This window comes from Morchella sextelata (genome assembly GCF_020137385.1).
Source record: "Morchella sextelata strain SCLS chromosome Unknown scls_23, whole genome shotgun sequence".
Taxonomy (NCBI): domain Eukaryota; kingdom Fungi; phylum Ascomycota; class Pezizomycetes; order Pezizales; family Morchellaceae; genus Morchella; species Morchella sextelata.
This window is the reverse complement of record NW_025408638.1, coordinates 678359-699304: the sequence shown is the minus strand read 5'-3', so window position 1 is coordinate 699304 and position 20946 is coordinate 678359. Positions and strand designations below refer to the sequence as shown.

The 20946-nt window shown below is 45.5% G+C and overlaps 7 protein-coding genes across 7 annotated transcripts; 3 read left to right on the top strand and 4 right to left on the bottom strand.

Moving 5' to 3' along the window:
• Window positions 1–104: 104 nt before the first annotated feature.
• Window positions 105–759, top strand: H6S33_007423 (uncharacterized protein; the record flags this gene model as incomplete). Its single annotated transcript, XM_044838770.1, has 3 exons — window positions 105–527; window positions 587–688; window positions 742–759. 3 exons carry the CDS (start codon window positions 105–107, stop codon window positions 757–759), a joined length of 543 nt encoding a protein of 180 aa, XP_044688959.1.
• A 272-nt stretch (window positions 760–1031) lies between these two features.
• H6S33_007422 (uncharacterized protein) lies at window positions 1032–4623 on the bottom strand (the record flags this gene model as incomplete). The annotated part of the gene is made up of 6 exons (XM_044838769.1): window positions 1032–1282; window positions 1340–2022; window positions 2088–2446; window positions 2559–2627; window positions 3817–4437; window positions 4498–4623. The coding sequence occupies 6 exons, from the start codon at window positions 4621–4623 to the stop codon at window positions 1032–1034; spliced, it is 2109 nt and encodes a 702-aa protein (XP_044688958.1).
• Window positions 4624–7426: 2803 nt separating this feature from the next.
• Window positions 7427–8193, bottom strand: H6S33_007421 (uncharacterized protein; the record flags this gene model as incomplete). The annotated part of the gene is made up of 3 exons (XM_044838768.1): window positions 7427–7757; window positions 7817–8092; window positions 8153–8193. 3 exons carry the CDS (start codon window positions 8191–8193, stop codon window positions 7427–7429), a joined length of 648 nt encoding a protein of 215 aa, XP_044688957.1.
• Window positions 8194–8374: 181 nt separating this feature from the next.
• Window positions 8375–9904, top strand: H6S33_007420 (uncharacterized protein; the record flags this gene model as incomplete). The annotated part of the gene is made up of 3 exons (XM_044838767.1): window positions 8375–9053; window positions 9119–9392; window positions 9451–9904. The coding sequence occupies 3 exons, from the start codon at window positions 8375–8377 to the stop codon at window positions 9902–9904; spliced, it is 1407 nt and encodes a 468-aa protein (XP_044688956.1).
• A 371-nt stretch (window positions 9905–10275) lies between these two features.
• On the bottom strand, window positions 10276–12061 carry H6S33_007419 (uncharacterized protein; the record flags this gene model as incomplete). The annotated part of the gene is made up of 4 exons (XM_044838766.1): window positions 10276–10518; window positions 10738–11121; window positions 11357–11468; window positions 12051–12061. The coding sequence occupies 4 exons, from the start codon at window positions 12059–12061 to the stop codon at window positions 10276–10278; spliced, it is 750 nt and encodes a 249-aa protein (XP_044688955.1).
• A 619-nt stretch (window positions 12062–12680) lies between these two features.
• Window positions 12681–14356, top strand: H6S33_007418 (uncharacterized protein; the record flags this gene model as incomplete). The annotated part of the gene is made up of 6 exons (XM_044838765.1): window positions 12681–12782; window positions 12852–12881; window positions 13034–13043; window positions 13103–13803; window positions 13853–14200; window positions 14252–14356. 6 exons carry the CDS (start codon window positions 12681–12683, stop codon window positions 14354–14356), a joined length of 1296 nt encoding a protein of 431 aa, XP_044688954.1.
• Window positions 14357–16405: 2049 nt separating this feature from the next.
• Window positions 16406–19198, bottom strand: H6S33_007417 (uncharacterized protein; the record flags this gene model as incomplete). The annotated part of the gene is made up of 8 exons (XM_044838764.1): window positions 16406–17102; window positions 17181–17318; window positions 17390–17514; window positions 17594–17785; window positions 17848–18312; window positions 18377–18453; window positions 18528–18626; window positions 18688–19198. 8 exons carry the CDS (start codon window positions 19196–19198, stop codon window positions 16406–16408), a joined length of 2304 nt encoding a protein of 767 aa, XP_044688953.1.
• Between the last annotated feature and the right edge of the window lie 1748 nt (window positions 19199–20946).

Sequence of the window (20946 nt, the reverse complement as noted above, 5' to 3'; positions counted from 1 at the left end):
TGTCCACACAGAGCCGCAAAACGCTTCAACTAAAGTTTTCCTAAGAGAAAAAACCTCCACGACAGACGACCCACCAAAAAGTCGCCCATCCCCCAAATATCAAAATGCGTCCTCTCACTGATATAGAAACTGAACGCCTCTTTGAGAAGCTTGCAAATTACATCGGCCGTAATATCACCCACTTGATTGACCGACCAGATGACCCTCACTGCTTCCGCATCCAGAAGGATCGAGTTTATTATGTCCGTGAATCAATTGCAAAGCTAGCCACCTCTGTCGCTCGCGACTCTCTCCTCTCTCTTGGAACCTGTTTAGGAAAATTCACAAAGACTGGAAAATTCAAACTTCATATCACAGCGTTAAACCATATTGCGGAACATGCGAAATACAAGGTCTGGGTGAAACCGAATGGAGAGATGCCCTTTCTGTACGGGAACAATGTTGTCAAGGCACATGTTGGTAGGATTAGTGAGGATACACCAGAGCACCAGGGGGTTATTGTCTACTCAATGAATGATACACCGTTGGTTTGTTTTTCCTAACTCTCTTTTCGGGGGTGGATTTGGGGTGCTGATTATGGTTGCAGGGGTTCGGAGTAACTGCAAGATCGACTGCCGAAGTTAGAAGGCTTGATCCTACCGGTATTACGACCTTTAGGCAAGCAGATGTTGGAGAATACCTTAGAGACGTATGCATCCAGTTCAAGTTCCGTATATATATCCTGTCTCTAACATTTTGCAGGAAGATACGTTGTTTTAAATCCGAAACCTTGGAGGTTAAACTTACTTTTACAATGGATGTTCATGGCGTTCTATCATTTATGGGTTACCTTGTAAATAATATCATTCGAAGAAAAAACTACATTCAAGAGAGCCCAAATGTAAATTTAGAAATTTCGTATTTCATGGGGAAAAAACTAGGACCTAAATCCTTGGTATTGGAAAAGAGTGCTATGATACACAACAATGAAAAGAATGAATTAATCGTCATCAGATCCTCATATTTGTACTTAGACGCCTAACTAAAAACGCCTACAAGTACAAACCCTCCGGCTCACTCTCATTCTTGGTCTTCAAGACTCTTTCCCTAGCAGTCCTGAAATCCGCCATTTGTACCCTCATTCTCCTCTCCCTCAGTGCGAGTAGACCAGCCTCAGTACAAATTGCTTTGATATCAGCACCAGAGAGGTCGTCCTTCTGATTGATAAACTCTTCAAGATCTACATCACTACTGAGGGACATTTTTGAGGTGTGGAGAGTAAAAATCTTTCGTTTTGTGTTTTCTATAGCTAGATATTAGTGGCTTTCTTGTAATTAACTCCTTGTAGGGGCGAACTTACGATCTGGATTCTCAAATAAAATCTTACGATCAATCCGTCCAGGCCTAATCAATGCAGGATCTAGGGTCTCGATCTTGTTTGTGGCCATGATAACCTTGACATCACCCCTGTCATCGAAACCGTCCAATTGATTTAGAAGTTCCAACATAGTCCTCTGTACTTCCCTCTCACCCCCACTTGTTGAATCATAACGTTTAGTACCGATAGCATCAATTTCATCAATGAATACGATACTAGGCGCGTGCTCAGCAGCGACCTGGAAAATTTGACGGCAGAGACGAGGTCCATCACCGAGGTATTTCTGAATAAGCTCAGAACCAACGATGCGCAGGAAAGTGGCAGATGTTTGATTTGCTACGGCTTTGGCGAGAAGGGTTTTTCCGGTTCCAGGGGCTCCGTATAGAATGACACCCTTTGGAGGCTTGATACCCATTTCTTCATACAGCTCAGGGTGAAGTAGGGGTAGCTCGACAGCTTCACGGACCTCCTGGATCTGGGTTTCCAGACCACCGATATCTGCATACGATTCTGTCGGGGCTTTATCAAGCTTCATAACTGAAATCAAAGGATCCGACTCTTCTGTAAGGACACCGACAATTGAGACGGTTTTGTGGTGAAGAAGAACGGAACAGCCAGGTTCTAGAAGGTCTTTGTCGACAAAGGACATGATAGAGACGTAGTATCTATTTACCCGTTAGTGTGTCTTGCACTCTATCAAAACTGTATCACTACGGAGGAAACATCGTACTCAGGCCCGGTCGCGGAGGAAACAATTGCATGGTCATCATCAATCATTTCCTCCAGGTTCCCTACACCCATAGGGCTTCCTCGCATATCGTCAACTCGACTTCGTTCCTCCTCTTGCCTCTGCTCTAAGCCTCCCTTCTCACCCTTATTCCGGCGCAGCTGCTCCTGGTTCTGTACAAACTCCTCCTCGAGAAGCAAGTGATCCTTAATACGTTCCATCCGTAATAATTTTAGTTTACACCGTGCATTTGGAAACACTGTTGGAAGCTTGCTAGCAGCATCGGGACCAGCGGCGGCGCGGCGTTTGCGACGGCCAACACGGGTGGTTGGTGGCGGAGGCTCGTACTTTGGCTTTTCTTTCTGTTAAATTATTAGCTTGCTTTATCTGATGGTAAATGGTAACTTGATGAAACTCTAGTGATGAAACCCGGGGGTGGGAGTGGCGGCTGTAGATGAGGAGATGGATAATTACTTTCTTGTCCTGAGACTTATCGTTTTGGTCCCCGGAAGGAGGACCACCCATGCCAGACTGTGCACTACCCTATATCGAAGATGCATGTTAGTCTCTTGAGCTTCTAGCTACCTTAAAACCTTGATGTAGCTGATAACACCGATTTCTGGTAATATCTGATACCAACTCTTCTAGGTTACTTACCATATTAAATGCCTTGTTTGGTTTGCTTTAGGAATGACAATAGGATGTTTGTATGTAAAAATGGATAGTTTCTGATGATGGATTGATGGAGGTCGCCGATGGAGATCAGATTCAAGGATGTCACAGAGATGATGATGGAGGGAGGAGTGAACGAGAGCGTTAATCACTAATGGCCCGATAGCCCTGTGCCCTAAAAATAATGGTTGGTCAGTCAGCCCGGGTAACCACTTACTCACAGAAGATCACTCGCAGCTCTTGTGCGAATATTGTTATGTGTTAATCCAACCCGAATAGGCTATGACATCCAACGTCGTTGTTAATTGCAATTGTTGTTGTTAATTTATTCTCATCCAAGTATTAATATTGATATATTAGCTCCAGTGCGAAAAAAGTTTGTATATAGGCCACCGACCTGCAACTACATGTATATGATGTACTCTTTTGGTTTTTTTCAAGCTCACTTCGACCGAATTTGGTGATTTTTTCCCGCGCGCGCGCGAAACAAAAACTAATACAACTCCCTTGGCTATACATGTAATTAGAGTTCGCGGGGCTCGACCAATTAAACCCTAGTCTTGATGTTAGGTTCAACTCGACCTTCATGTAATTGCAGATTTCATCTAAATAATACTCTCCCGGTTAATATTTTCCAAGATCGCGTCAGGATCAAATATATCTAGATCTTCCTCCTAAATAAATGTAGTGCTAGGCTAGCGCCTATAGCCTAGGCAATTCCTAATTTCGGATCCGAAAAAATATTTTTAAGCTTAATATATATATCCACTCCGCTGAAATCATCAACAAGAATATAGCGCCTAGCCAACAGGCCAAAGAATATTACTAACATAGTAAATCGAGAAATGCGTGGGATAATAAAAGAGGTATTTCAATACCCCGTTCGGTATAATGTTATCTTTACCTACATGTAGTCAATCCATCACAAGGTCGCCATTTTATATAATTTCTTGATCTATAAACAATTCTCCTAAAAATGAAATTCACATGACAAACACACCTAGCTAGGTTTCTACCTTCCCATCCATCCTCCATCAACAACCAAACACTCCCCACTTACATATCCACTTGCTTTTTCGGACGCCAAAAACACTACTGGTCCTTTAAAATCCTCCGGACTGCCCCACCTCCCGGCCGGAATACGGTCCATAATTTGCTTCGCTCTAGTCTCATCACTAATCAATGCCTTGTTCATATCCGTCGCGATATATCCTGGCGCAATGGAATTGACGCCAATTCCTCTACCAGCCCATTCGTTACTGAGCGCTTTTGTCAGTTGTAGCACACCGCCTTTCGAAGCAGAGTATGCTGGAACTGTTAATCCTCCCTGGAAGGAGAGAAGAGATGCAACATTTATGATGCGTCCTCCTCTCAAAGGAGGTAAAGCACTAAGCCAGTAATTCCCAATGTCACGGCAAAGAACGAAGACCGTAGAAAGATTGGTTTGAAGAACTTCATTCCAATCGTCCTCTGGGAATTTATGAGAAGGATGGCGACGTTGGATGCCGGCACTATTCAACAGAATATCTATACGTCTGTTGGGGAGCTTTGAGGGATCGGCTACAAGAGTCGGAATAAGTGCAGCAACAGATTCCGCTGAGGATAGGTCGGCGGTGACGATATTGCAAGATTTACCGAGAGCTCTAATAGCCGATTGAGTCACCGTATTTGAAGTATCCCTCTACGATAGGATTCGATGTTAATTGAGTGAAATAAAAGTAAATTTAGATGAGAGACCCACCTGTACAAGAATAATATCAGCGCCAGCTTCAGCTAGCGCAAGGGCCATAGCTTGGCCAATACCACGGGTGCCGCCAGTGCACAGGGCAGTTTTCCCCGTGAGGTCAAAAGGTGAGCTGGAAGACATCGAGAGAGAGTTGATTGGGGTGAATTTTAACGACGATGTTTAATTTATATCCATTTAACAATATTGGGAGGGGTGTGCGGGGAATACGGTTCCTCGGGATAATATTGCGGTGCTGAAACCTAACCCTGAGCATGCATGGGGAGCTTCAGTATCGTTTGGTAGATACATGTAGCAACGAGAACAGAGAGATCCGGTCAATTCGGTTGAATACTCTAGTGACCTTGGCATAGTCTCGTTCCCAGACTGTTTTATTGTCGCACTGTGTGCAGGCACAAATCAAGCAAACACAGGCTGGGCACGAGACTAACCTTGGCATATATACATGTAGGTACTTGTTGCAACATACTGTACATGTATGTGATGCCACAAAGCTCTTAGGGACATCCAATATCGATCATACATGTATTCCAAAGTGTAATGTTTTCTTAAGTCCGTGGAATAATAATTACATGTAGGCGCTATGTATATGTATGTGTGTGTTTAGCTACATGTATAGATCGTTAAATAACCATAGGTGGGAATGGACCATATATACTCGCATATCAAGTATGTTTTTGCGCAACCAGCAAAACATATAGAATCTCGAGAGCTTTCCCATCTCCCCTGAAATTATGCATCTTTTATCTAGACACCTGAAAGACTCTACAGGCCACTTTTAGGCCATATCCATAAAGAACGAGGCGAAGGATGTCTTAAAAGTCCTTTTATTTCTTTCCTCTCCACCTTTACCAGTATCTCAATTAGGCCAAGAATTTGAAGCATGAATCTCCATTATCGAAATTATACTATACTTGGTCGTTGTAGTTTTGGTATAACTATGGGACTTTTTATGAGTTGTTGAAAACCTCGATTTTTGGTGTGTTTTGCTGGTTGGGCAAATACATAGTTGACAAGCGAGTACATGTATGTATATGATTGAGAAGCTAGGAAGGTGAACAAATGACGAGTGATCTCTCATGATAGTACGTATGGTGCGCACACTCTCAAAGGTGACACGGCAGCATATGGATGTGGAACAATTGTGGCTGCAATATGGACTCATGAGCCAACCAGAGGGCTCATTTCTAGCCATTTTTCTGCATCACTGCCACAACTCGATCAGGTTTGCTTTTCAAGGGGTATAAATTGGTATAATACGGTTCCACTTTGTCCAGTCTTAGCGCTTTTTTACATCCAAAAACAGCCAATTTCAATCTCTTATAACTTCATGGCCATGATAGATATAAAAATTGATCTGTAAGATATAGCTCAAGTTCATCACTATTACTATACTTTTATCTTACCGATTTTTTCTATCTTTTTGGTGGTGAAGATAAGCGATTGAACTTTCGTCACTTTTGGTTACCTTTAAGAGTGGGCGCACCATACATTGCAGCCCGAGTCTTTTTTGCACATTATAATAATTATGGATTACTAATTAGATCAAATATCGCACCTATTGTCTGATCGGAGTGTTCGTTAGGTGGATCATCACATGCAGGTTACCTAATCGCGCTGCGGGGTAGTTCATTTTTGAATGCACTTCAGCTGATATGCCAGTTGTCTATAAATTCATTCAAGGGTCCAACGAAGCCATCAATCTTACGATTTCAATCTGGAAGTCAAGAGACACATTTATACTACAAGACTGGTGAGTAAAGATATTGACATATGTATTCGATTGGGGTGCCTATCAATCAGCTGATGGAATGGAAGCAGACATCGATTCAAAACTACCAATGGGGGACCTAGCAACACTATACCTAGTGGACAATAGGGGTAACACAAAGGGACGAGGGATGATTTGTCCTTTTGAGCATATAGATACTTACGAAGTATGTGGAACTTCCCCAATTTGGGCTTTACGTATGCCATATTGCACTGACAGGACTAGAGTTATTGTTAACATTGGGCAAATTTTTGAATACAGAAGCTTGTTACAACGCTGGCCCTACTTTTCACGGAAGACGCGGCTCGGGCGGTGGATTGTAAATTTCAAGCTATGACAAATGACCGTCTGGTAATCCATCAGCAATTTTGGGACGATGTTGCTGCTTGCACTCCTATTAAAGTGTTTTACTTCGATTTTAACGAACCGGAGAAAACAACTTGTTGATCCAGGGAACTCAAGGGACACAATTTTCATGAGGGCATATATGTACGCAATTAGCTGCCTTTGAACAATCACATTCCAACGCCTCGATCTTAGTTTGGTCGTTAGCTATATAAATAATCTGTAGATACAAAGAGTCATCCTTTGTGCACGAGCCTTATAATAGCTCATGACCACTCATGGTGGACTGTGAAGAATTAATTAGTTACTCTCTATAATCCTAATAAGCTACACGAGGAATTAATTTATATAAGGAATATTTACATAGATGTACTTTAATTAAAGCTCGCGAGCTTGTTGCACGCGAATTACTAAACCGGCGGTGTCGAATACATAAAAAAGCTCGTATATAAAGTAATTGGTAGTGGGCTAGAGCGACCTTTTTGTTAGGCTTTGGCCCTTGGAAACTCTGTTTTGTCTAGTTGCCAAACGAGTCCTAAATAAGTAAATCTCAGTGAATAGAGTATAAAGATAAAACTGCGAATTGATTAATGCAGTTATAAACATGGAAAATGAGGTCGATCTGAGATTTAAACCTTTGCATGCGGCCAGGTCATAAACAATGAATACCTGGTAGTGATTTCAATTCAGCCCCTGGTTTGAGTACTATTCGGAAACAGATAACTTTTTAGAATTGAAACCCCGATAATATTGTACATGCAAACAACTTAAGAATTACACAAACACCTCATTACATCGTCAGACCTAATTTTACCTCTTCTTGACACCGGCACCCTTCTTCGGAGCCCATACTTTTCCACCAGTAACAGCCCTCTTCTCATTCTTCTTCATTTGTCTCTCATTTTTCTTGATTCTTTCTATCCTCTCTGCACGGCTCAGAGATCTTGGGTCCACATCCTCCTCCTCACCGGTCTTCTTCTTCTGTTTCTTCTCGTCGACTTCAACGATCCAGTCCCCTTCGCCGTCCTTGTTTTTACCCTTGTAGCCCCATTTAGGAACCCACTCGCCCTTCTCCTCGTCATAGACGAGCTTACCATCCTTCTCTTTGGCCTTGATGCCCTTCTTCTTGGCGAATAGCTCCCTGTAGCATGGTCAGCAATTGACTTAGAAGATTGGCGGAAATGAGAAAAGTCAGCATACCACTTCGTGGGCTCCTTCGCCTTTGGAATCGGCTTCTCTCTGGGCAATGGCGTCACTGGTTCCGGTAGCTCAGCGTATACGCCATCAGGAGTGCTCTTTAGCGTGATCGTAGTTAAGACCTGGTTGATGAGCGCTTGTGCACCGTCACGAGCTGCTTCCTGGAGACATTGCTCAAGCGATTCTTTATAGGCTGCAGGATCGAGAGGGTTGGTATCGAAAGCGCAGAGATTGCCCATGTCGAATTCAAGAGGAATCGGCTTCTCTACCAGAACAGGCCTGTGCTGTAGCGTTAGTAGCCGTACTCTTAGAAAGAATGATGATAGAGTTGAGACATACAATCTCTCCATTTTGGTATCTATTTCCATTGCTGTAGGCATTGTAGATGACATCGATCGCTGATTTATTTACAGGAAGAGAAAGAATATCTCTATCCCAGAGCCTCAAAAGAAAGAAAAAAAACGCCCACGCCGCGACAGGGTAACTGAGGATGCACAATCACCCCCCCACCAGACTCTTCCCACCCCCCACTACCAGGGCAATCTCAGTACCACTACCGCAATGGTCCTCCTACCGCTCTCACTCCGCTGTCTGGGGGCTCCCCGACTCCCGCTCGTTCTGCGCCCTCTTCCGCGAGTCTTTCCGACATCTGGAGCTGCCGCTTCATTCACCACTTCCTCTGCCCTACTGGCAAATCCCCCCAAAAAGGCCAACCCTCAGAAAGGCGGTAACGTTAAAAACCTCAAAGCGATCGCCGCTAAGCAGCGCGCATCGTCCAACAAGTTCCAGCATAAGCGAAAAAAGAAGGATATTCCAGTCAAGAAGAAACATTACCTAGACGGCCAACGCAAGGTCATCAAGAACACCATCATCCTTAGTAATACCAATGCACCGGCGATCACCCTTCCAGAGATGGCAAAGGAGCTAGCGGGAAATCCAGAAACTGAGAATACGGTGTTCGAGATCCCCGGATCTGTGGTAGATAAGTTGCGACACATTGAAGCCTTTAAGACAGGACAGCACTGGCCGTATTTCCAGAAACCGGGGACATTGGTTAGGAAGGAGAGCACGGAGATCGGCGCAATGATTAATGCGGTCAATGAGGCCCGTCTCAATAAAATTGAACTACACGAGCGTCGTATCTTGGATGGTGTCAAGGGAAGTGGGAGAAGTATCTTACTAGCACAAGCAATGGCATGGGCCTTCCAGAGCGACTGGGTCGTCATTTCCATTCCAAACTGTATCTCCTCTTTCTCCTCCTCCCTACATGCGCATACAAGTGTGCAGTTATTAATACCCCCGTAGCTTTGGACCTAGTACTCGGGCATACAGAATACGAATACGATACACACTGGAACGTGTGGGTTCAGAAAGAATATACAGCAGCCCTCCTGCAGCGTATCCACAAGGCCAACGCTCCATTGCTGAAAATTTTGGAATCTACCACGCCTCATAGAGTTGGTAAAACCGAGAAGACATTCCCAACGCTTCTTAAACTCGTTGACGCTGGCATTGAAGATTCAACAGTGTCGCATGACATCTTCATGGCACTAATCGCCGAGCTATCAATGACTGACCGGTACTCCCCCAAGCTATATTTATCTCCGAAGATTCAACTAAGTTATTCCTGTTTGTAGCCCTCCTGTTCTCTTTGCCCTCGACAACCTTAGCCTCATCTCTCGTCTCAGTGAGAATCGCGACACGGGCTTTGCGAAAATCCACGCACACGACCTTGGTATTCCAAACATCTTCCTTTCATACCTTAATGGGACTAAGAACTTCCCTCGGGGTCTCACTATCGCCGCAACTGCTCCCTCCCCACGCACCCCCGACCTTACACTCGCATTAAAAGGCGAGAAGCCCGGTCCCTGGGATAAAACCGATGAACGTATTGCACCAAGTATAGAAGGTGCGAAGGTTGTTAACTGTGAGCCTTTAAGAAAGGAAGAGGTCAAGACTTTGATGGATTGGTACACCGCGGGCGGAATATATAAGGGTGCAGTGACACTGGAGACCGTGGCAGAGAGTTACGCGTTGAGCAGTGGAAATCCCGCAGAGCTATTTAAGGGATGTTTGAGGCTGAAGTATTAGTGAGTAGGAATCATTGTAGTATAGTTAGGGATAGGATATCGGATTGTAGATATTTGAAGTATTACAGGGTAGAGCTTTTAACTGTAGCTATAAACGATGACCCGAGTGATGAGTGATGATTTAAGATGGTCACCTGCAGGATGACTCGGCATGGCAATGGCATCCTCCGGTGGTAGGCTGATGGCATATGGAACAATTAATTATACTACGTTACAATTTACAATTCTCGATCGAGCAGTTAAGATCACTTTCGGACGATCACTCCCAGTGAAAAAAAGAAAAACGCCATCCCATTTCCACACAAATTGAAACAAACAAAAAACTTTTGCCTTGAACATAGTTTATTTAACACCAAATCCTTAACATCCAACTTAGTTCATCTTACGGATCAGACCGTTGATGAACTGTTCACGGTCACCAAGGTCACCACCCTCAACGAAGTGCTGGAACTTGCGAGCCCTAAATCCACCGGTGGGAGAAGAGAGCTTGAATGGCCACAAGAAGTTGGAGGCCTGCTTGAAGTTGGGGCCGACAGTGAAAATCTCGTGGATGAGATCCTCAATGGAGATGATACCATATTGACCGAGGGACTCCTCAATGAGCTTGTTGTCGGTCTAAGGCGTGTTAGTGGGGGATTTACTGTGTTATAGAATTGAGTGGGTATATGAAGAAGGGTATGAGAGGCTCAGAAGGAAGGCAACGGAAAATATCCACATGGTTTGCGCTCTTGGACATATATAGTGATTTACATCCGAAATTCTTCATCATCGAGGGCAGAATTGGGGCAAGTAAAACAAAGGCCGAGTGCTTTGGGCTATAAAAAGAGTACATACCAAAGCAATTCTCTGGCGATCGATCTTTCCGTATCCACGCTTGTAGATAAGCTCGCGAACGCTCTTGAGGTTAGGTTCACCATAGGCGATCCAGGGCTCAACAACGCGAAGCATCTCAAGAGTGGCCTTGGTAAGGCGGACGAAGACACCGTTGTTGATCTGGAGAAGACGAAGCAACTGGAGGATCTTGCGGGGTTTGGGAGCAATCTTGTTGATACCCTTGATACGGACAACAAAGACAAGCTTGGCCTGGGCTGGGACGTAGAAAGAGCCATCGATCTTGGCCTGGCGAGAGACACGGATCTTCTCGCGCTCAGCGTCACGGTACTCCTTCACGTACTTCTCAGCGCGCTGGAAGATGGTAGCGCGCTTCTCCTTGTTGGCCTGAGTGTTCCCAAAAGCACATGTTAGCAAAGCTCAGCAACGAAATACTGAAAGAAATTCCCGGATTGTCAAAAACAACAGTGTTTCATATTTATTCTCAGTCCCGAAAGATGGTTAACAATGACAACATCGCCGGTGAGGCTAGTCTTCATGTTTGGTTGGTATCATCATCAAATTCCCTCCTCTTATCCACCTCTTGCAACGAAAAAAGAAAATAGAAGGTGGATGAACAAACCTTCTTACGGGCCGCAGCCTCAGAGGCACGCTCCTCAGCGGTCTTCTCATTGGCCTTGCGCTTCTTGAGAAGGGTCTCGGGGACGAGAATCTGGTCTTGAGTGGGAACAGTCCTGTTAATCCCACGCAATAAAAACGAGCAAAACATCAGTATGGCCATTTCCGCGAGAAAAAAAAGATGGTGAAGTCAAGACAGCGCCGAGTATAGGCAACAGGAAGGCGGATTCCCATGCTATCTCATGAGGCTAAAATCTAACTCGACTATAATTGATTTGATTGGTAAGGATGGCCGTCCCAGCCACAGCTCCTCGACATACCGTAAGGATGGGCAAAGAGGTGGAGTTCTGGGATCTGCAAGCTTATCCAACAAGACCCCAAAGCATAACGAAGGGAGAGTAACATGTGCAGGCAAATCAACCCCCTACCATCGCTTGCAATGTGTAGTAGATGTATCAAATGCAAGACAGTATGGATTTAAGGGAGAAAAGGTCTTTTCAAACAATTTCAACCCCAAGACCCCGATATTCATTAATTGATTATTTCTTGCTAAAGAAAATAAAAAATTCCTTAGAATATCAGGAGAAGAGAAGATCGAGCTGGCTTGTCTTCACACGGAAAAGACAAGCCCAGCGAGCGGAGGCCATATCGCCCGTCTCTGGAAATAATGACAATTGGGGGGGGGGGGGGTTGCATACGCGTTAGGCATTTTGACCGTGAGGGGTGTTGTCGATGGGTGTTTGGTGATGGGTGTTTGGTGATGGGTAGTTATCGTTGACGTTGTGGTATGTTTAACCTTCACTTAAGGGAAATTCGTTAATAAGAATTTTTCCTTGTGGGCGTTGGAACGGAGGACTGTGGATATCAGGGTTCAGCCCTGTGGCTTGACTTAATGATTGGATAGTTGAAGTGGCTAACCCACACAAATAACAAGAGGCTCCGCAACCCACATGCAAACCCTGGTCCGAGAAAATATTAAAAACCGGGACTCGGGAAGCTTCCGAACCTCTGCCCACCAAAACCCCTGTATCTATCCACTCTAGAGTACCACTGACCCTAACAAAAGCACTATTCCCCCTCGGTGTCTCTCAGACCATCCTGCGGGCCCAAATAATTCGCTCCCCCAACTGTTTCGTTTTTGTAATAGTTGATCGTAGTCTTACACTGGCATTGAGCCTAAAGCTCGCCTCCCCCACATCATTCAACCCCCAAACACACTACGGGTTTTAGTTATATCTACTGTCATCATCCCGCTCTCTCCCCCGCTCTTCCCTCTGCTCTGTAACCTATTGCCAACCTCTCTGCAACTGTTCTTAAAGCTGATAAAAATGCTATCCTCTGTCAAAACTGCGTCCACCAGGACTCCACTCCGTATAGTGGCTGCTTCCAGGGCTTCCAGTAGTTGGGCAAATGTTCCCCAAGGTCCTCCAGTAAGCCACCTTTCTGATTGATATTTTTCCTTATGATGAAGTGCTGACATGCTTTGTGGTATTTCGTAGGATGTAAGTTTTTCTCCAATTGAAGTTCCGGTGTATCATTGGCTTGCAACGAAAGGTCGAGAATAAGAGAATATTTCACTTTCAACTCAAACTCTTGAATATCCATTCTTGATCTTTTTTGCCATTCGCAATGATCCATTACACTTTCACATACTTACACGACTTCTTTCCGCAAACTCTAGGCCATTCTCGGTATGACTCACAGCACTAGTAATCAAACCCTCGCCGACAACACTAATGTCACCCTCTAGGTATCACCGAGGCGTTCAAAGCAGATACTTTCTCGGGGAAAGTGAATCTCGGAGTCGGCGCTTACCGTGATGACGCCGGCAAGCCCTACGTCCTTCCCTCGGTCCGCACCGCTGAGAAGCGTCTCCTCGACAAAGCGCTCGACAAAGAGTACGCTGGAATCACCGGTATTCCATCATTTACCAAAGCAGCTGCCACCCTCGCATACGGCGCAAACTCGCCCATCCTCGAGAACATCGCTATCACACAATCCATCTCAGGAACCGGCGCTCTTCGCATTGGTGGGGCCTTCCTCGAGCGTTTTTGGCCCCACGCAAAGAACATCTACATCCCGACTCCTTCGTGGGCCAACCACGGCGCCATCTTCAAGGATTCTTTGTTGAACGTCAAGCAATATAGGTACTACAACAAGGAGACCATCGGCCTTGACATTGATGGGCTTTTGGCCGACATCAAGGATGCGCCAAAGAACTCAATCTTCCTCTTCCATGCTTGCGCACACAACCCTACCGGTGTCGACCCGACCCCCGAGCAATGGCGTGCTATTTCCGATGCTGTGAAGAATAACGCTCACTTCGCTTTCTTTGACATGGCCTACCAAGGGTTCGCATCAGGAGACACCGACAAGGATGCCTATGCCCTCCGCTACTTTGTCGAGCAAGGTCACGAGGTCGCGCTTTGCCAGTCTTTCGCGAAGAACATGGTAATTTATCTTCCCCTCTCCTTCAATGATCAAATATTGACCCCATCAGGGACTCTACGGTGAGCGTGTGGGTGCTTTTTCCCTCCTTGCCGCCGACAAAGCCGAGAAGACGCGGATCGATTCACAGATTAAGATTCTTGTCCGCCCTCTCTACTCCAACCCCCCCATTGGTGGTGCTCGTATCGCGAGCGAGATCTTGAATGACCCAGAGCTCAACAAGCAGTGGCTCGCTGAAGTTAAGGGTATGGCAGATCGCATCATTAGCATGCGTGACGCGCTCAAGGATGGTTTGACGGCCGCAGGATCCCAGAAGAAGTGGGATCACATCACTAGCCAGATTGGAATGTTCTGCTACACAGGCTTGACACCGGAGCAGGTTGGAGAATTGGCGACTAAGGTATTTTCTCTCATTTTTCCCGGCGTGAAGAGATCATCTAACATAGCGTAGTACTCGATCTATGGAACCAAGGATGGAAGAATCTCAGTAGCAGGTTTGACATCGGGCAATGTCAAATACGTTGCTGAGTCGATCCACAAGGTCACCTCTAAATAGAGGATTTCTATGTCAAAGAAGGCGGGTGACACAAAACTATTTTTTCGCTTTTTGGCCGCTTTTTATGTAAAAAAAAACCTTTTTTTTTTTCGTTCTCTCCATTCAGTCTTCGTATGCGTATTAGACCTAGATCTAGAGTTCTCGGGTTTGGGGCTAGAATTTATTTCGTTATCTTCATTTCTACCATTTCAATACTTGAAGGCCGGAAAAAGCAATTTGGCCGAGTGAGTTGTTGTGATTAAGTGCGCCACATTTTGTACTAGTGATGGGTTCACAACCTATCACTCGGTATTCCGACACCCAACCAAGACAAACGATTGGTTGGTTTATTGACAATTTAATAAAGACAGATATAATTAATGGATCCTGTGTGTCTCTCATTCCACCATGATCAAGGATACACGGTTTTTTTTGGAACTGTACCTTGTACCGTTGATACATGTATACAGGGGGGGAGTAATGCTATGTAGTTGTTGGGCGTCGCCGGAAGCCGCAGCGTGATATATATACGCTCCCAAGGATCCACACTTGTAGAATCAGTGTTTTACGCTAGGAAATGCGAATAATCCAGATATATTCTAAATAGAAAGGATAGCATGACCGTTATATCATACACCCTAGTACCGCGAGTAATATTCTATGAAGATTATTACAACTTAGTGATCCACGGAGCCAAGGTGCATATACTCAATGACCGGTTCAGAGTTACTATTAACCTAGTCGGAACCTTATCTCCTCCTCTCACAAGGCTAATACTAGTCTGGTACCCACCTCCTATAAACAGCTTGCTACCCACCGTAGGTAAAACCAATAGGGGATGGGATCGATCCTAGCTGGCTAACACATAAAGACGTGGCATCTATAGCTAGCTAGCCCATGTGGCCATAGAGCCGTCTCCTTCAGTTTCAAGACTAGAATTGATATCTAATTCTCAGATATACAAATACATACCTACATATCTGTTTTGCCAGAACCCAGTGTATTCAATCCTTGCTTGCATCATTTTATCCTGCGCTGCATGAACCCTATTCCGACATGACGAATCCAAGATTTACGAAAAGATTTTAAGACGACAGAAAGCTTGGAATCACAGAGCTCGTGCCCGAGGTGTAATTAATGCTCCTGATCTTAGCTTAAAGCGTCTTAATGGCCATACCAATGCTATCATCACTGGGTTTAGCTGAAGAGAAATCTCCGAACTTCTACGTGATCAATTGAGTAATAAGTATCTCCCCACACTTTAGAAGGATCCCCCCCCCTCACTAGGCAGACAGAATTAAAGATAGTTGGGATGGATAGGGAGGAGACTTAGTGAGAGAGGACGGTGGGGGAGGAGAATAGGGGTATTGTAACCATCTGCTTTTATCTGGGGCCGGACAACGACAATCTATCCCAATATCCGTGGGGACTGTCTAGCTCAAGTCTCCATATTCCCGTCCCTAGGCTCTCTCGGCGTAACAGTGGTCAGATCGTAGTCACTGCAATAGAATGTTTTCAGGGTAGGAGAAATAAAAATAGGAAAACCTGGCTAATTAAGTGTTAATTGGACACTGATATTATCTTCCTAAAGATTGCACACAAAGTACGGCTAGACATCTATGGTGCGCACACTCGTAAAGGTGACACGGCAGGATTTGGAAGTGGAACAATTGTGGCTGCAAGGTGAGTTTTAGGCCAATCAGAAGGCCGATTTCTAGCATTCCTGCCACAATTCGCTTTGGAGGGTATAAATGGGTATAATACTGTTCCACTTTGCTCAGTCTTGGCGCTTTTTACATACAAAAATGCGGAATTTCAAACTCCTAAGGCTTCACAACTAGAATAGATATCAAAAATCTGGTCATACAAGTTAAAGTTTATCACTAGTACTACAATCTGTATGACCCGATTTTTTTTAACTTTTTTTGTTGAAAAGCCTTAGGCAATCGACTTTGCCTCATTTTTCGGTTACCTTTAAGAGCGGGCGCACCATAGCTCTTATATCTAAAATAATAATAATTACAATCAACACGCCTGTATAAATTAGTCAAACAAGCATAACCACACTGTTCAACAAATCCTCTCTTCTGGCTTTCTGTAAGGCACTCCCAGGATCTCAAAAATCTCCTCCTCAGAGTCTCCCGCCACCTTTGTCCCATCATTCAACTTCTGCCTTTGTGGGCCCCTTAAAATATCTTTAAACAAACCCCTCTGATTCAGCCCATAGCTCTTTTTACTCGCTAATAGCCTCATGGAACGATTGAAGATATCATTCCCCGTGAAATACAGCAGCGCTGCACCACGTTCATCCCACGGCACAACTAGCAAATCAATCCGTCTCCAAGTCGGAACATCTGGAAGCTTCGATGCCCCATGCCACTTCGATCCATCATCTCTCCCACGTGACATCGCAAGCCCACACATGGCAAAACCAATCTCAAACAGTCGCTCAACAAGCTCGTCGAGAAGCCCGCTGATCTCTTGGGCGTTGACACCGGGCTTTGTGATCATAATGTCAATGTCACCACAATCTTTGGAGCCGCGGCGGTAGCTACCCATGATTTGGAGCCGCAGCTGAGAGTCAAGATTGGCGGCCGTGGACATGACAATGTCCCCGTGTCTTTTGACTTCGTCGCGGGGAATGCGGGATGCGAAGTCCTGGTAATGGTCTATGCCGATCTTCTGGGAGGCAGTAAGACGCACGTTTTTGACGATGTCATCGAGCGTTTTGTAACCTGATTGGACCCACCGAGCGGCAATACTGGGGCTAAGGAGTGTTAATGACATGAATACACTTAGGCTAATGAGGTGTGTATGATAGTTGGGGGCTAGAAGATTTACATACCCAACACCGTAAACTCCTAGAAATAACTTTAACGCTACATCCCCGGGCTCTAGCTGTGCATATTCCAGCTTCCGTAACCGATCCGTTTCCACGATCTCCTCAATCTTCTTTGCTAGGCTTTCGCCAATCATTGGCAACCTAGTCCTCCAGATCAGCATACTTCACCTTAATCTTCATCATCGCATCCGTACCCACAGAATATAACTCACTTTCTCGCCTCAGCAGCCGTGCATATCTTCTTCGTCTGCTTCCTGAGCACACTAATCCCCTTCCGATAACTGATGGACCTCCACTGATCCTTCGTCATCTCATAGTATTTCTGCATTTCCGACAACTATCCTTGAACACTTGTATCAGCTCCCCTACATAATAAAAACGACTATGTAAGGTTTTGGGATCGGCTATAAACTCACGATCTCAATAGTTCTCGCATTCGGGTTCCCTTCCTGCTGCTTCCCATCATTGGCATGCATACACTGGAACTTATCCTGCCACTTCGAATTACCCGTCCTCGCGACGGGCCTCTTTCGCTTTATTGTACGAATAGGCTCCTCATCAGACGAAGTCCCCTCATCATCGGGCGCAGATACGTCATCATCTAATGGCTACACAAACCGAACATCAGCTGACCGAGTGATATCTCATGTCTGGATCAGGTGTGTCATACCAAATCACCCATCCGCACCGCCTCGGCAATCATGATATCTAGTTCGTCTTTAACCTCACGTTCTTGTGTAGTACTTGGTCCTGGAGTGGATAGCAGCTCCGCTGCGAGCTGCTGTGATACTAGATCATCAGTCGTTACACTGGCTTCCAACTTGGCCTCAATAGCAAGCTGGGAATCTGTAGGACTATCCTCCGCTGTTGGACTTGGTGTATCATGAGCTCCCTTGGATAGTTGCGGCCTGATCTGGAGACTCTGTGCTGTAGCACTGGAGCTCTGTTGATCACAGAGCGGGGTTTCCGCTGGAGCAGAAGATGGGGGTGGCGAGTGCTGCTGTGGGAGAAGAAATGAGTTCTCGGTAGTGGAAGGCTGACCGGCGACTTTGTATTGAAACTGGTCATGGTTTAGGACGCGTGCAAAGGCGAGACAGTCGCTGATGTATGTGTCATTGACTATGGCTATGTGGTCCTGTACAGGTATGGAATTTAGTGACTGCGGATGAGGAAAGGCGAAAAATGAGGGGGGAGTTTACGGGAATGAACTCTCGTCTAAGTGATTTCAATACGTCGGGATACTTTAGTTTTGAGTCTACAATGATATGCGTGATGTCTACATATACACTGTCAGCTAATTTTCTCTCCTGGAGGCGTATGTAAATCAATGGGAGGCATGCATGTTCGTACCCTGCTCCCTCCACTCTTTGAGACAGAAACCGCCGTGTTCGTCGGCTTTCTGGACCCGAAACTTGCGGACAGGGTTTTTGATGTCATTGGGTATAAAATCTTAATTTCACCGACACCATTTAGTAAGCTCACGGTCAATGATTAGTATAATATAACTTACAGAAATACATCCCGCCGAATATCTGCTTCTCCGCCGGCAATGCAGGGGTTCTTTTTCTTTTCGCTACTTTTGTGTGAACTGGCAGCATTCTTGATGACTCTGGTGGCGGCAAATGCCTCGGGGCGCACTCGAGAGATGCCGGGACCGTTGAAGAGGTGGCAGTGACAGCAGATATATCTGAAGTGGAATCGGCCATATTGATATTATTCTCCGATACAACTGGCCCCGGAGTAGCAGTGGAAACCTTTTTGGTGAAAGCTTGTATACTTGTACTCCTAACTGATTCTAAAGCAGTGGATGAGATTTTTGTTGTAGAATTCGATGAGGCCACCTGCAGACGAGAACTGCGTCGAACAATACGTTTGTATCTCTGGTTCCTGCTCGCTGCAAGAGCTAGAGATGCTTCACTTGTTTCCTCTTGCTCTGGCTCGGAACCAAGTGAGTAAAGACCGGCAAAGAACTGTTCTTTGTTTAGGAATGGGTCTTCGGAGCGCTCACAAAGCTCCCACATGTCGGTAATTGAAAGGAGCGAAAAAGGAGTGTTTATATACAAGCCTTAAGCTTTAGTATTTTATGAGTCAAGAGCTCTGTGCCGGTTGGGAAGACGCGCAGCATGCATGTCACACATCTATTGCATATGAGTCTGAGTGGTTACAAGAACCCAGGAAGGAAGGGATCGCGTCAAGAGGAGGGCTCGGAATTAATTGCCACACGTGATCTTGTGTCGCACTAGTGGTGGAACGGGGAACAAGGATGGAGGGAATGGATAAGCATGCGGTACATGTACCTACGTTTAACCAGCTAAGAGGGTTACATGTTTCATAATGGAAGTTTCCGAATGCAGAACAAGCTTATGGATTTGGGGGTTAGATTGAGATAGTACGTACAGGACATACGTCCTATTCCGTCTATTTTAAGGTTATACAGTATCATTCAGGAGGACAGATCATCAACAATCCGAGGATAATGAAGGGTAAAAGGTAAACTACATGTACATAATTACATGTATGTACTGGCAGTTTACTAGCGAGTCCACAATACATGTATTTACAGTTGAGTCTTAATTAATATATATTGCAGGTTGATTTATAAATTTGATAAAAAGGTCGTGTACCTACATCTTGTCATGCCGGGGTTCAACGCAATTACCCTGCTGTAGAAAAAACATCGGAGTGATATCTGATGACGCTGCTTTTAATTATCTGATCGAACGCCTTCAGGCCAACTACATGTAGATAACAGAAAGCCACAGTGCCAAATACAAATGATGGCACCACCACTGCTATTTGGGTGCCCCTCGCGATCGGTCCTCATAATCTTGCGGCTGAAAACATGTCTTGTGCGGGGCGGTCGGTTGACAGCGTTGCCAATGCATGACTTGCATGGTTCCCCCTTCAATTCTAGCCTCAATCGTAGTAGATTGACGGGGAAGGGCAGGGGCTCTGTTATCATACATCATCTACGCCGTGTTGCATTTGAAGGTGCCTAGCATAGGTCGCTCTCCCGGCAGATAAACTGCCATCGGTCACCCGGTCGCTTCCCTCACGGACAGGCGAGTGAAGTACAAGATGAATGTGCATGCAATTAGCCGTATATCGAATTCAATTTCTTCCACATTCCAGCTACCATGGGAAAAGAGTATCGGACAGAGGGGGAGGAAGGCACTGGGTGAACTTTTCTAGAGTATGGATTGGAAGGTGGGAGAGGTGTGGGAATTGGGATTCTATGCGGGAGGACGAAAACTGTATGGGGTGATGGTCCACATCGTTACCATACCGGTATCGACAGACACGAGTCCCTCGCATAAGAAGGAAACGAATGAGGAGAGAGAGGTGGGGAAGAAAAGACACTGAGAATGGAGAAAGTTGTGGCAGGCGGATTCGACGCCGTGTCCCCGGGCAGGCCAGTTGAGCCGAAAGATGAGGGATCGGGGGGAAGGGCCTCTCTCTCTTACAATCACAACTCAACCTAGGCTTTCCCTCAGTGGAACCTTTTGAAGTAATAGGTTTGTTATTGCTTCTTGAAACATCATGCCAAGCACCAGCACCAGCACCACAGCGTCCAGCGTCCAGCTTTCTGTGCCGCTGCCTGATGCTTCTGCGGGAGCATCTATGTATGTACATACATAGTAATTGTATGTAGGGTACTGTCTGTAGTCTACTCCATTAGGTACGTTAGTGAACTTTACGGGCCTTCCTCACTGCTTCTTCCGCTGTTAGCTCCCCCCAAGTCATTTCCGTATCGTTACCTCACGTTCGT